Raw genomic sequence first — 13,326 nt, forward strand, 5'->3', positions numbered from 1 at the left:
GTCATTATAAGATACGTAAATAACCTTGGTGAAATCTTGGAGCGGTTTGTTGGAGTTGTTCATGTTAAAGATACTACTGCACTCTTTTTAAAAAGTGCTATTGAAAATTTCTTGTTTAAGCATGGATTGTCAATATTAAAGATTAGAGGTCAAGGGTACGACGAAGCTTCAAATATGTGGGGGAGCTTAATGCTTTAAGGACTTTGATCTTAAATAAAAATTCATATGCAAGGTACGTTCATTTCTTTTTCCATCAACTCCAATTAGTTGTCGTGGCTGTAGCTGAGGGAAATCAATTTGTGAACAATATTTTTGATTATATGTCTATGGTCACTAATACGGTATGTGCCTTTTATAAATGAAAAGATGAACTTAGACACAAACAACATGAAACTATGGTTGCACAACTAGAGGATGATCACATTACTAGTGGAAGAGGGTTAAATCAGGGGACTAATTTGACTCGACCAGGTGATACAAGGTGGGGTTCGCACTATAAAACTATAATCCACCTTCTCTCTATGTTGTCATCAGTTATACAAGTACTTGAAAATATATACGAGGAAGGGAATGAAAGAAAGAGTCAGGAAAAAGTAGTTGGTCTTCTTGATAAATTAGAAAATTATGAGTTTGTTTTTATCGCCCATTTGATGAAATTGGTTTTGGTATAACAACTGGATTGTACAGTTTTTGCAACAGAAAGATGAGAACATAATTGAAGATATAAATTTAGTTACAAATGTAAAAAGGAAACTACAAAATTTAAGAGACAATGGATGGGATGAACTACTTGAAGAAATTTCTGATTTTTGCTATAAATATAATATCGTTGTTCATGTTAGGGAAGATAATGTGGCATGCCGTATATGTGGTAAAAATGCTACGACGTATTACCATCATTTTAGAGTTATAATATATTGTCAGGTAATTTGATTATATAAGTCAAAAGATGGACAACCGCTTTTCAGGATCGAGTACATAACTTCTTATGTGTATTGCATGTCTCGATCCAAAAAATGGCTTTTCAAATTTCTGTTTGTCAAGAGTAGTTCGATTAGTTGAGTTATACCCACAAGAATTTTCTCCTTCCGATCAAATGGAGTTTAAAGAAGAAGTGAAGACGTGGGTATCTGGAATGAGAAATAATGAAAAATTTTGAAAGTTGAATAATATTAGGGAAATTGCGAAGAACATGGTTGAGGTCGGTTATAACAGGATTTTCCGCTTGGTATACCCTTCGGCTGAGTTGATTTTAATTTTGCCGGTTGCAACAGCTAGTGTGGAACGCATATTTTCTACTATGAATCTACGAAACAAAACGGGGAATGATTTCCTTACTGATTGTCTGGTCTGCTACATTGAAAAGGATCTTTTTACAACTACTGATAATGAAGCAATTATGTAGAATTTTCAAAATATGACGACTCGAAAAGCTGATTTAACACACTTACGCACTTGATCGAGGTACTTGACTATTATTATATGCAGTGTTTATAGTACTATTTGATTTATTATTTTTTGCTGTAACTAGTATCAAATTTGATATAAATTATAGTTCTGATTTTAGTAACTGTGTATACTGTGGGCCCCATAAATATTGATCCCGCGTCCGTCTCCAGGGGTGGATGAATACAAATTCTTTATTTATGAGCTAAAAAATCGTCATCTAACATTGAATTTTGTTAAGCATCCGTAAATAAAGTGACTCAAGAATTCCTGGTGAAACAAAATAATTTTATAATGATTATTTTTGGGGTGAGGGAATGTCCCCCCGTAACTCTATCGCCTATTGAATAATGATTTAAAGTTTTATTAAATTTCATTTTTCATAGACAAAAAAAATATAAAATCACCATCTACATATTTTTCAACACTATCTTTTATTGCATTCGACAATATAAAATCCTAAATAGCAAATTTTGGAATACATTTTTTCATATAAATATATTACCTTTTCATTTTAATTCGATTAAATATTATATATAATGAATCATAAATTCATGATCAAACAGTAGAACGGTCAATTCGTTCGTTACATGTACTTTTGTGTCATATATTTTCGGATTTCGTTAATTTGAATGCTAAATACAAAATCAACATGATTAAAATTCGCGTGCTTTCATTTTCGTGTATTTTCGTTCCGTGTCTTGTATTTGTGCAAAATTTAATGATAAAAGAAATTAAATAAATAAAAATATAAGATTTTTTGGTAGTAGTTTTACAAAATATATGAAATTTATATATTTAGACCACAAATATATACAATGATTATAAAACCAAGTATTATTTTTACAAAATATATGAAATTTATATATTTAGACTACAAATATATACAATGATTATAAAACCAAGTATTATTTAAAAAATATAAATGCTTATATTAATTATAAGTATACATATTTTTTTATAGATAGTAATTAGTATTTAATATAATATTTCACTTCATATCGTGTCATGTATTTGAATAATAAATATAAAATTGACACTAAATCTCGATCATATAATTTCTTGTTCGTGTACTAAAAAAAATAATCAGAAACCCTTCATCCCAATAAATTATAAATGAATTAATAGAATTGTTTATGAAGCAGATACCAAGACTTTTGGAGATCGCTAAGTGAATACAATATTCCTTTACACAAATAATAATTGTTTATTACAATATCAATATACACATTCATAACAAAAATAAAATAAAAAATACAGTAGAAGTAATCAAGGGAGGAAAGAAAAAAGAAATTCGTGTCGCCACCTAACATTACCACCACTACCACCAAATCTCTACCCACCCGACCAACCGTCTCTCTCATCTCTCTCCCACCACCAACCGCCCTCTCTCTCTCTCCCCCTCTCTCTCTCATCTCTCTCTCTCCTCGTTTAATCTCTCACTCTGTCTCCATAGTCACTGCCTTTGAACGTAAAAAAATGCACAATTCACCACAGTCACAGCCGCAAACAACAGAAATAGACTCAATCGCAATCCAAATGTTCAACGACGACGACGACCACCACCACCCCGCCACTTCATCATATCTCTGGGACTGGACCGACTTTCTCGACTTTGATCAATTCACTTCCCCTCCTTTTCCACCTCCCCCGCCGGAATTACCTCCTCCACCGCCGGAATTACCTCCTACACTGCCGGAATTACCTCCCCCACCGCCGGAGCAATCGCCGGAACCTACTAATTCTGATAAGATCCGAAAACGTGATCCACGGCTAGTATGTTCCAATTTTTTAGCGGGTCGGGTCCCCTGTGCGTGTCCGGAGCTGGATGCGAAACTAGCGGAGATGGAAGAAGAAGAAGAGATTGGACCGGGGAAGAAAAAGGCCAGGACGGTTCGGGTTGGACCGAGTGGCTTTCGATGTCAAGTTCCGAATTGTGGTGTCGACATTAGTGAATTGAAAGGGTATCATAAGAGGCATAAGGTTTGTTTAGGATGCGCGAATGCGATTAGTGTGTTTATTGACGAGGAGAATAAGAGATACTGTCAGCAGTGTGGCAAGTGAGTACTAGTAAAGATCGCTTTTTTATTTAATTTGTTCACGTTTATTACGATATTCGAGTTTTAATTTAAGTTTTGATGATGAAGATATGTGATTAGTATTCTATTAATTGTGTTCGGTATAAGGAAAGTGTAATGTGGTTGCACATATGTTTTTTGATATATGGCCAACATTATATTTGATTAATAAGTCTTGTGTATGCTAAAATGTATAGATGATGCCAATTGCAAATCGATTTGCTTAGGAAGGAATTTGTGAAGTCTTCATTTGATTACTAACTGAGACACAAAAACCCAACATTATCATGATTCACATTGCTTACTACACTGTAAAAGCTATCTGTGTTAGATGGCTACATGAATCATGTAACATATTGCTGAACTTGTCACGGCTTTACCACAGTGTTACATTTACATATTGAATTTGGTTGAATGCTTTTTCTAACTTCATGATGACCCTCTTTTTGCATTAGTTTTATAGCTGCCCCTGTCAGACCACTATCGTGAATGCTAAATTTGTATGCTGAGAGATGCTTTTTTACTATTTGTTAAATTTTGGTAACATCGATTGAAACCGATATTGTATAGATTTTTTTCTGTATAAGGCACGACAGCAGTTTTGAGCTATATGGTGCAAGTAATTGAGATTTTAATTTTTTGTTGCTATTCTGAAGTAGTATACTACTGTGCTCTGGCAGGTTCCACATTCTGTCAGACTTTGATGAAGGTAAGCGCAGTTGTAGACGGAAACTGGAGCGCCACAATAATAGGCGCCGAAGAAAATCTACTGATCCCAAGGGCCTCCCTGAAGGAGATGCTCAACCGCTTCTATCGGCTGAAGATGCTGGTTGTGATGATGTGACTGTTGGAGGTAGTAATTTAGTAAATGGTTCTACTCTTTGAATTTTCTTTACAGATCTAGACCAATAATAAAACGTCTTGCATAAAGCCAAAAATGATATCCGTCATTATTATGATAACATTTTTTGGTAAAGAAAGGAAATATATATTTTTTGGTTCTATGATATTTGGTTACTCTTAATGAAATTCCTTGACTATTTAAGTTGCTTGCTTGTATGTGGGCATGATTAAGGCTACACAATGTGCATTAAATTGTGAAAATCTCAGTCTTTGTCCATTTAAATAGTGAAGTTGTTTTGTTAAGGTTTAGAGTTGAAATGTGAGTCATGGCTTTGGTAATGTGAAAGTTGAAAAGTGGCTTAAAAGGTTTGTGCATTTCGAATATGTAGTCTCCTTGAACAATCAGGAGGTAGAAAAGGAAGCATTGCTGGATGTCGAAAGACCTGCATCTTTACTCTGCTCAGCTCCTAGTTCTCAAAATATCCAGAGTGATAGCGGTATATCACTTGCAGGCTCTGGTGAAACTCTGTGTGATGAGGAAAAAGAAAAGTGTAATCAGTCTCCATCCTATAATGACAATAAAAATGTTTTCTCCTCTGTGGTAAGTGGCGGGGAAATGCAACTTCTTGTCGTGTCACCTGTTATATTATTCTAGTGGACCATTACTTACATGGATGATTCGATGTTCTACTGCAGTGTCCAACTGGCCGGATCTCCTTCAAGCTTTATGATTGGAATCCTGCTGAGTTCCCTCGGCGACTTCGACACCAAGTATTAAAGGATTATAATTACAGTTTAGTATTGAAGGGGGGAATGGGTCTCTATTTCAATTAAAAATGCTTGGCTTTGAGTGAAATAAGGTTTTTTTTTTGCAGATTTTTCAGTGGTTGGCCAGCATGCCAGTTGAGTTGGAGGGATATGTCCGTCCTGGTTGTACAATCTTGACTGTCTTCATAGCAATGCCAGACTCAATGTGGGTTAAGGTAACATGTTCTCTTGATGCATGACATATGAAAGAGAATAAATTGAAGTTCTTTTTTTCCAGTCTTCTTCATATTGGCCAAGGAATATTGAAATAACAGTATGAACTGAAACATATTCTTTCTGACTGATTCTTAGTGGCGTTTGAATTACAATTTTGAGCGAGGGTAATGATGTTATTTTAATTTTCTATAAAAAACCATTTAATGAGCAAACAACGAAACCATATATGGAAGATAATTTTAGTAGGAAGTAAAATGATGAATGATGAGAAAGTAATACATTACATCCTTTGTTCCTTTTTGTATGTCCTTTTTGATCAGAAAATCTGTTCATTTTAAGTTGTACCTTCAAATTATTCAAAGTATTCATTATCATTATCAGTAATTAATGTAAATGTAAATTTGTTTTAAAATTCTAACCATTTCTGATGAAAGTGTTTGGTCTTTTGCAACGTATCTCTGCTCATATATTGACTAGAAGGGTATAATAGACTTTATTGTAATTAAGTTGTAGGGGGAGATAATCTATTTTTAATTTTAGTAATATGATCTGATACTATTGTATTCTGGGTAAAGAGACTGAGGATGCATTATTATCTTTATAGAATCCTTACATATTTCCTTTCTTTAGTGCATTTTATGTAATTTATTGTATAGCTTGTATGTGGTTCAACTGTTCAAGTTATCTCCAGTTTTCACTTGATTCTTGATACCTGACTTTAGTGTAAATTGCGTCTGAGCAGTTGTGCGGAGATCCCGTGGCTTCTATACAGAGCCTTGTTGCACCTGCAAGTATGCTTTTCGGAAAGGGCAGCTTTTATGTTTACCTAAACAACGTTATATTTCGTGTTCTGAAAGGTAATTGCTACCTGAAGTGACTATGCTTGGACATTTATATTTTTATGTTTCTTAATGCACTGTCTGAACACCTCCTCTGAAACTTGTTCAACTGTTAGCTTTTTTTTCTGTTGGCTTCAATGACGTAGTCAGTGTGCTTTCTACCTAGTTATTCTCCAGAAATTATGTTCATTGTACACTGCACTACCGTACCCACCCGGATATTCTTCCCATCCACAAAAAAAACATAAGGAATAGTAGAAATAGATGTTTGTTATTCTGTCCCATCTATTAGGAATTTTTATCATTCTAGGAATGTCTTGTCCTGAAGGCGAAAGACATAACATATTTTCAGACCACATAATACCAATTTTAGCCCCCTTAATATTATATTTGGTCCCTCATGTATTTTTCTTAGTTATAGGACTAATATATACATACATGATGCAAAGACTCCTCTTACAGTTTTATATTTCACTTTAAATGAATATTCGAACATTCAAGAAGCCTGAAGTTTAACAGTAATTTTTTTGTGGAAAATTGTTTTGGTTTCTTGGAGTTGATTGCCATGTTTTTTATTAATAATTAATTCTTGTGCTCTGTAAACTGCATTTGTTTATTTATATGTCTAATTGATGCATCAATATACCGGTGATTAATTTTAGATGAATTGTTTGTTGTCTGCTTTTATATACTTGCATTAGTAAAAAAAAGTATTATTATGTGAAAATTTCTAGGCCCTGAACAATTTTTTGGAAGACTTTCATCATGGATGTCTGTTTTAATTTATTTTTAGAATTTTCTTTAAATTTGTTTATCTCCTTACTAGATTCCCGGGGAGCTCAATTGTACATGCTTCATAACATTTTCTGATTTTATCATGGACACAGATAGTACATCTGTAGTGAAAGTCCAGGTGAAAACAGAGGCTCCCAAGCTACACTATGTTCATCCTACATGCTTTGAGGCCGGCAAGCCCATGGAATTTCTCGTTTGTGGAAGTAATCTGCTTCAACCCAAATTTCGGTATACTCTTGCTGCCTCATCGTAAAGGAAATCATATATTACTCAACTACACATAGGTGCTCACAGCATTTGTTCACTAGGGTTTGAAATCGGGGATTAGTTCACAATAATTTGATCAACGTTAAACAATTGACCTGGGTTTCTTGGGCATTTAACAGTTAACAATTTTGTTAGATAAACAAATAGTGATACATGTGCACAATATTGATTTAAGAAGTTAGTCAAACTATCCTTGGTTTACTAAAGATGTACATGTAGAAGATTTTAGCGATTATTTAGGAGTGAGAATATATAAGGCTTTGAAAATCTGTATGTGCTTTGTGAAGAGATATCTTGAGAAGAATCTTATGTCAGTACCGAGATTTTGGTTAAAGTAGACAAATTTTGGACCAAAGGTTATTAGAGTCTTCACAAGATGTTTTTCAATTGTTACTGTTATTTAATTGATTGTATATCGCAAACTCCACTCGCAGGCTTCTTGTATCTTTTTCTGGGGATTATCTTTCATATGATGATATTTCCTATTCATCATTGAAAAATATAGAAGACGATGACACATGCAGAGCTCTTGACCACCAGTTGCTCAAAATTTGTGTTCCTCGAACTGAATCAAATCTTTTTGGGCCTGCTTTCATCGAGGTAGGGTATTTGACATTTTTCTTGTAGCTACTTTCTGTATCACAAACAATTTAATCTATGCCATGAAACCCTAATGGTGCTTCTCGGCAGTAGGTAAACAGCCTTCTCTATTCCTCCTTACCAACTACCTAATCTTGAGGATTGTCGTTCAACGGCTAAACACGAAACAAAAAGGGCCTAGTACCCCGACTTACTATTTATTGTACTAAATGTAATATTAATATGTGCCTTGGTCATGGATGAAATTAAGTACATCGTTAAAGATATAATTAAGACTGAGATCTGATCAGAGGATGCTTCTCGTTCATGCCACGGAACGGATAGCTAGCAGCACTCTTTAAGAAAAAAAATATTACGGGAAAATTGTTTCATAAAAAACACGGCAACCCCCTTGGCCAATGGATTATATTTTAACCGATTTGTGTACTTGTATTTTACTCTGCTTGAATTTCTTGGAGTTGATATTCTTTTTTAACATTCATGTATTGGAAATTGGCCGGACAGTATGTCCAACATCAGTTCATTTGTGGACTTGAACATGTGGGTCCTTCAGCGGAGTTGTAAATAATATTAAGTTGATAGTTCCGACTGCATCTCAAACCCTGTGGAACTTGTAAAGAACAATCTTTTTTTTTGTTCTCCTATCCGGTAAATTAAACCCCTTTCTTTTAATAGGCTGACTCTCTCTCTGGGTTAGGTTCAAATTAGAAACTTTTTTAAAACTTAAATTATATTTAATAACGATCCACATAAATATTTTAAAGAATTTTTTTTTGTACTTAATATAATTTATTTTTAACTGTTCTAAAACGTATAAAAAATTATTATACAAAAAGAATGTTTAATTTAATTTATTTAGTAGAAAAAGATATATTACATACATATGTTAATTAAGATTGACCAACCTTGCTATACAAACAACTTCATTGCAGGTCGAGAATGAATCTGGTGTGTCGAACTTCATTCCCATACTTATTGGCGATCAACTTATATGCTCTGAAATGAATATATTGCAGCGTAAACTTGATACATCTCTTCGGTTAAGAGGATTTCAATTTGCAGCTGCAATTTCTAGTTCTTCATGTGATATTTCCATTTTAAGGCAGAAGTACTTCTCCGACTTTATTCTAGATGTCGCGTGGTTGCTCAAGGGGTCACCTTTAGAAAATAAGCAAAAAATCTTGACGACTTCTCATATACAACGGTTTAATGGTTTATTAAAATTCCTCATAGAAAATCAGTCTTTTGTCATATTGGAAAGAGTAGCTTACCATGTGAAGATCAGAGTGTACGATAGCTTGATCTCTGGTGTTAGTGATGCTGACATGAAGCTGTGTAAGAAGAATATTAATGACGCTAATGCCAGGCTTTCTCAGAAGTTTCAGCGCAAGGTAAACTATGCAGTGCCAGTTATAAATTATGTTTCCCAAGGAGATTATTTGGAGGCAAGCTCTAAAATAGACATGTTTCCTTACGTTCCTGTTACTAATCAGGTTAGAAAATTTTGTGCAGTTCTATACGAGTCCTTGCAGCCCTAGTATTAAATGTCATTTTAACTAGATATCGTCGCACAACATATTTCTTAGTCATATAATTGATTATCTATGAATATTCTGTTGTCCGAGAACTTTCTTCAACATTTTTATGTATTAATATCTGGAAAGGCCAAGGACAAGTTAGGCTTTAGTACCAAAGTTAATATCCCGCCTTTTCCTCGTACAAAAAAAACACCAATTTAAAGAGAAATCTCTAAAAAGTTGGATCTTTAATTAAATCTGTTTTTTGCTAAGTAAATCTGTTTCCTTTGAATGTTGCAGGATGTAATAATGGAGGAAAACAAGTTTAATAGTCTAACTGCTTCTACATCCCTTGATAAAAGCGAAACTGCTCCTCTGTTAAATGCGGAGGTCATCATGAGTGTCAACAATTTGAAAGAACAGCAGAAGATGTCTTACAATCTCTTAAATACAAATACGATTTTGCCTGCTCGTCCGCTATTTTTTCTAGTATCTGCTGTTGCTGTTTGTTTTGGAGTTTGTGCTATAGTTTTTCATCCCCAGACGGTTGGTGAAATAGCAGTAACTATCCGAAGGTGCTTGTTTAACCACTCGTAATTTAAACTGATCTTATACAAAAGAAGGTTTTCCTTGTAGACACATCCTTGTGAAAATGAACTATTAGAGTGTATTAGATGACCATTAGCAAATGTTGATGCGCTTATGTTGCTAGGCAGCTGTGACTATGCTGTAACAAGGTGCTTGTGGGTATGAAAGGCATAAATTTTTGCTACAATAATTTGGAAAAAGGAAGCTCTTTGGTTAAATACCGGACTTGGTTGGTAATAAGAGATTTGCAGTTTCTTTCGAGTTGTCCCCGTGCCATATCGGTCGGAATACCTGTCTTGATTTATATCTTTTGTACTGTTGTAAAATCTGGTAATGTTGGTGTATGAATGGGAAATCTGTATGTATTTTAGCTGCAGCATTTTTGTGCCCAGGGCATATGTTTAAACTAGAATTGAGGTTTTCTTATAAATTACTGTATATGAGTGTGACAAGAGTTGGTTATTTGTGTTTGTGTAGCTGTTTCAGGATGAAATTATCATCAGTAGTTTTTTGGAATAGAACTGATATATTTGGGCAATGGTTATCCTGTTTCAGTCTTCTCGATTTTGACACTGACAAGACACATAAATTAAGGGCATGAATGTAGAATTCAAAATACAATAGTTACTAGCATTTGATATTTGCTTTCTGGAAGCTTGAAGTTATCGTTCTAGAACTAGTGCATGTCTGGCTCATCACTCCTAAGGCTTATTTGTAGGGGAGAGCAGAAAAAATTGAAACCGAAAAAATAATCGAAAAAACCCGATAAACTAAACCGAAAAAACCAAACCGCTACAAAATTGAAGAAAACCGAACCGACAAAAACTGAATTAACGGTGCGGTTTCGGTTCCGGTTTTCAATCAAAACCGAATCGAAATTAACCGCACCGTTATATTATATATATAATATTATGTATGTATATATACATGTATATATTATCAAAACCCGGTTCTAATATTTTATAAATTAAATATTTACTTAATATTAATATGATAAATTGTATAATATGATAAATTGTATAATATAATACCATAAATTAATTAAGATTAATATGTAAATACTCTGAAATCATAATTTTTTAATATGTATATTATCAATTTTATCATATATTTGATATATACTCTTTTTTATTGTTAGTGAACATATATTTTTATCATATTTCGTATCTATTATTTAAGATAATATAAATTATACATTCAAAAATAACTTTATGAAATATATCAATTTTATTTAACGAATTGTAAAGTGACAAATTTTTGTTAATTAATGTAATATTATCATTTAACTTGATGTTATTTTTTTATCCAACACATTACCAAAAAAAATCGTACAAATAAAAAAATGTATAAAAAAACCGAATAAAAACCGAAACCGATAATTAGTTAACCGAAACCGAAAAATCGTTTTAAATGATTTGATGGCGGTTAATAGTAATTAACCGAACCGAACCGCATGTATTGATTTGACTACGGTTAATACTAAAAACCGCCCCATACACACCCCATACTCATTTGTGTCCTAAGCCCATTCTATTATTTACTGACCTGTTTGGCAAATTATAAGGTCGGTCACGTAGGGTCCATTTTGAGCCATAAATGGAATGTTAAAAATCCTAACATTTCACTTTCATTCGTCATTTTGTTACGGCTCATGATTTGTTTTGTCTCCTCAGCTTCCCCTTTCTAAATTTATATTAGCTTAAAATTCATGCCTTGTATAAAATATTTTTAATAATATCTAATTTTTTTAAATTTAATTTGATGACTTTTTTGAGATATTAAATTTGTACATTTAAAATTTTAAATAATGATTAGTTATCTTTGATTTTAATTTTATTTCAAAACTCCTTCCAATTGTATAATTTTTTAAATAGTGTGAATTGTATAATTTTTTAGCCGGGTGAATAATATATATTATTTTTTTAACCCGAAACTACTATAATTAATGTAGCCTTGGCCCTTGAGAGAAACAAATTTAGTAGTTTTGATTACAGCACTTCTTTATAGCAAATAGATTGTGTTGACTACAACAATGCAAAGCTGGGCAATTAATAGATAGATATAGGTCTGTTTGGTGAATGCATAACATCGAAGTTTTGTGCCAACTTTGAAGGTTTGGGAATATGAAGACAAAACCTGCAACTTGCGAGCAGTTTTAACGTGGGAGTGGCATCAAAATTACAACCAAAGATTTGATGAATCCAAAGTGATTCATAAGCAGCTTGTTGTTTTTTTGTGGATTGATTCTTGTTTGTCGGCTTCTTAAACAAAACGATTCGTTTTGTTCAAGCAAAGCCTACATGCAGATCCGTTAACATGCTTGCAGCAAATCTAAAATAGTAAGATGTAGTGGTGTAACTGTGGCTTGTATATTTGATTATTATTTGTTTTGTATATTTGATTATGCATGTTTACGGAGGAATCTGGTAACAACAAAGATTGAGGTTTCTCGCCGGAACTAAGATCTGTGACGGTGGTTCTTTGCCGGAAACTTAAGCGGTGTGTGGTTGATTGTGGTTGTTTTAGGCTGAGATTGATCAGAGTAAGTGGTGACTCTCTTATCAGCTCTCAACTTCTTACCCTCTCAATGTGCCTACGTACCCTTTATATAGGGATCAAGCCTGACGGAGTTCTCGTAGAACAGGAAGTCTAATGAGTTTAGACTTCTTACTCCTAAGCCCAGTAGAAGCCTATCCGATATCCATCTTCCGCTAGCTTTAGGAATGTCCAACTATGAGGCCCAATCGCAAAGGCCCAAGGCTCGTCCGTAATCGTAGGACTTCACGGATAGTGCATCTCCCTGCGCAAGGATAACACTCAGCTACAGCTATCTCCCTTAATTTACGAACGCAGGTATAGCCACGGTTCACCCCAAATGCCAGACGCGTCCCTGTCCCCCGAATGAGGATAACCCACCAGATAGCAGGACAGGTGATCCCAAGCTCTTGGGTGCAAAGTGCAGGATGACTCCAAAGTTCTCCAACGAGGACACCCGTTGAATACAAGAACAGAGCTCCCAAAGCACACACCAAAGTAAACCCCACATCCCCAACGAGGACACCCGTTGAATACAGGAGGAGGCCTTCAATCATCAGGCATACCCCTGGAGGTCTTCAAGCTTTTCACGGACATCCCCCTCCTTGACCGTCTCAAGGAGGGAATTCTTCAGAGAGTATCTGCAACAAATACATTAGTAAAAATAATCCTCCATTGCTCCTCTCCATGCAAGCTTTGTCCTGAATTCAACATCAAAAGTATATAGATCAAACACAGGACGCGTCCTAACCAATTGGGCGCGTCCTAACCTCCACAAATCCAACCCTGCTTTAATCGTTTCTTATAACATGTAAAGTCACATGACACGTCCTA

General features: G+C 34.3%; 1 protein-coding gene across 2 annotated transcripts; it reads left to right on the top strand.

Annotated features, from left to right (window-relative positions):
• Positions 1-2,682: 2,682 nt before the first annotated feature.
• LOC141659189 (squamosa promoter-binding-like protein 7) lies at positions 2,683-10,495 on the top strand. Of its 2 annotated transcripts, none has more exons than XM_074465960.1 (10): positions 2,683-3,506; positions 4,205-4,377; positions 4,757-4,968; positions 5,064-5,138; positions 5,243-5,350; positions 6,094-6,208; positions 7,078-7,213; positions 7,687-7,852; positions 8,785-9,345; positions 9,670-10,495. In XM_074465960.1, exons 1-10 carry the CDS (start codon positions 2,926-2,928, stop codon positions 9,964-9,966), a joined length of 2,424 nt encoding a protein of 807 aa, XP_074322061.1. In that variant the 5' UTR covers positions 2,683-2,925; the 3' UTR covers positions 9,967-10,495. The 2 variants fall into 2 exon arrangements, with proteins under 2 accessions (XP_074322061.1, XP_074322062.1); XM_074465961.1 differs by having other exon boundaries at positions 2,684-3,506; positions 8,785-9,243.
• The last annotated feature ends 2,831 nt before the right edge of the window (positions 10,496-13,326 follow it).

The sequence above is a fragment of the Apium graveolens genome, chromosome 5, assembly GCF_009905375.1.
Source record: "Apium graveolens cultivar Ventura chromosome 5, ASM990537v1, whole genome shotgun sequence".
NCBI lineage: Eukaryota > Viridiplantae > Streptophyta > Magnoliopsida > Apiales > Apiaceae > Apium > Apium graveolens.

What these genes read in the sequence shown, in the direction of transcription:
- LOC141659189 (XM_074465960.1), top strand. Translation starts at nt 2,926, where the DNA reads ATGCACAATTCACCACAGTCACAGCCGCAAACAACAGAAATAGACTCA. An exon ending in TGATGATGTGACTGTTGGAG is followed by an intron (nt 4,378 to 4,756) that starts GTAGTAATTTAG and finishes TCGAATATGTAG; the next exon opens with TCTCCTTGAACAATCAGGAG. An exon ending in CTGCTTCAACCCAAATTTCG is followed by an intron (nt 7,214 to 7,686) that starts GTATACTCTTGC and finishes CTCCACTCGCAG; the next exon opens with GCTTCTTGTATCTTTTTCTG.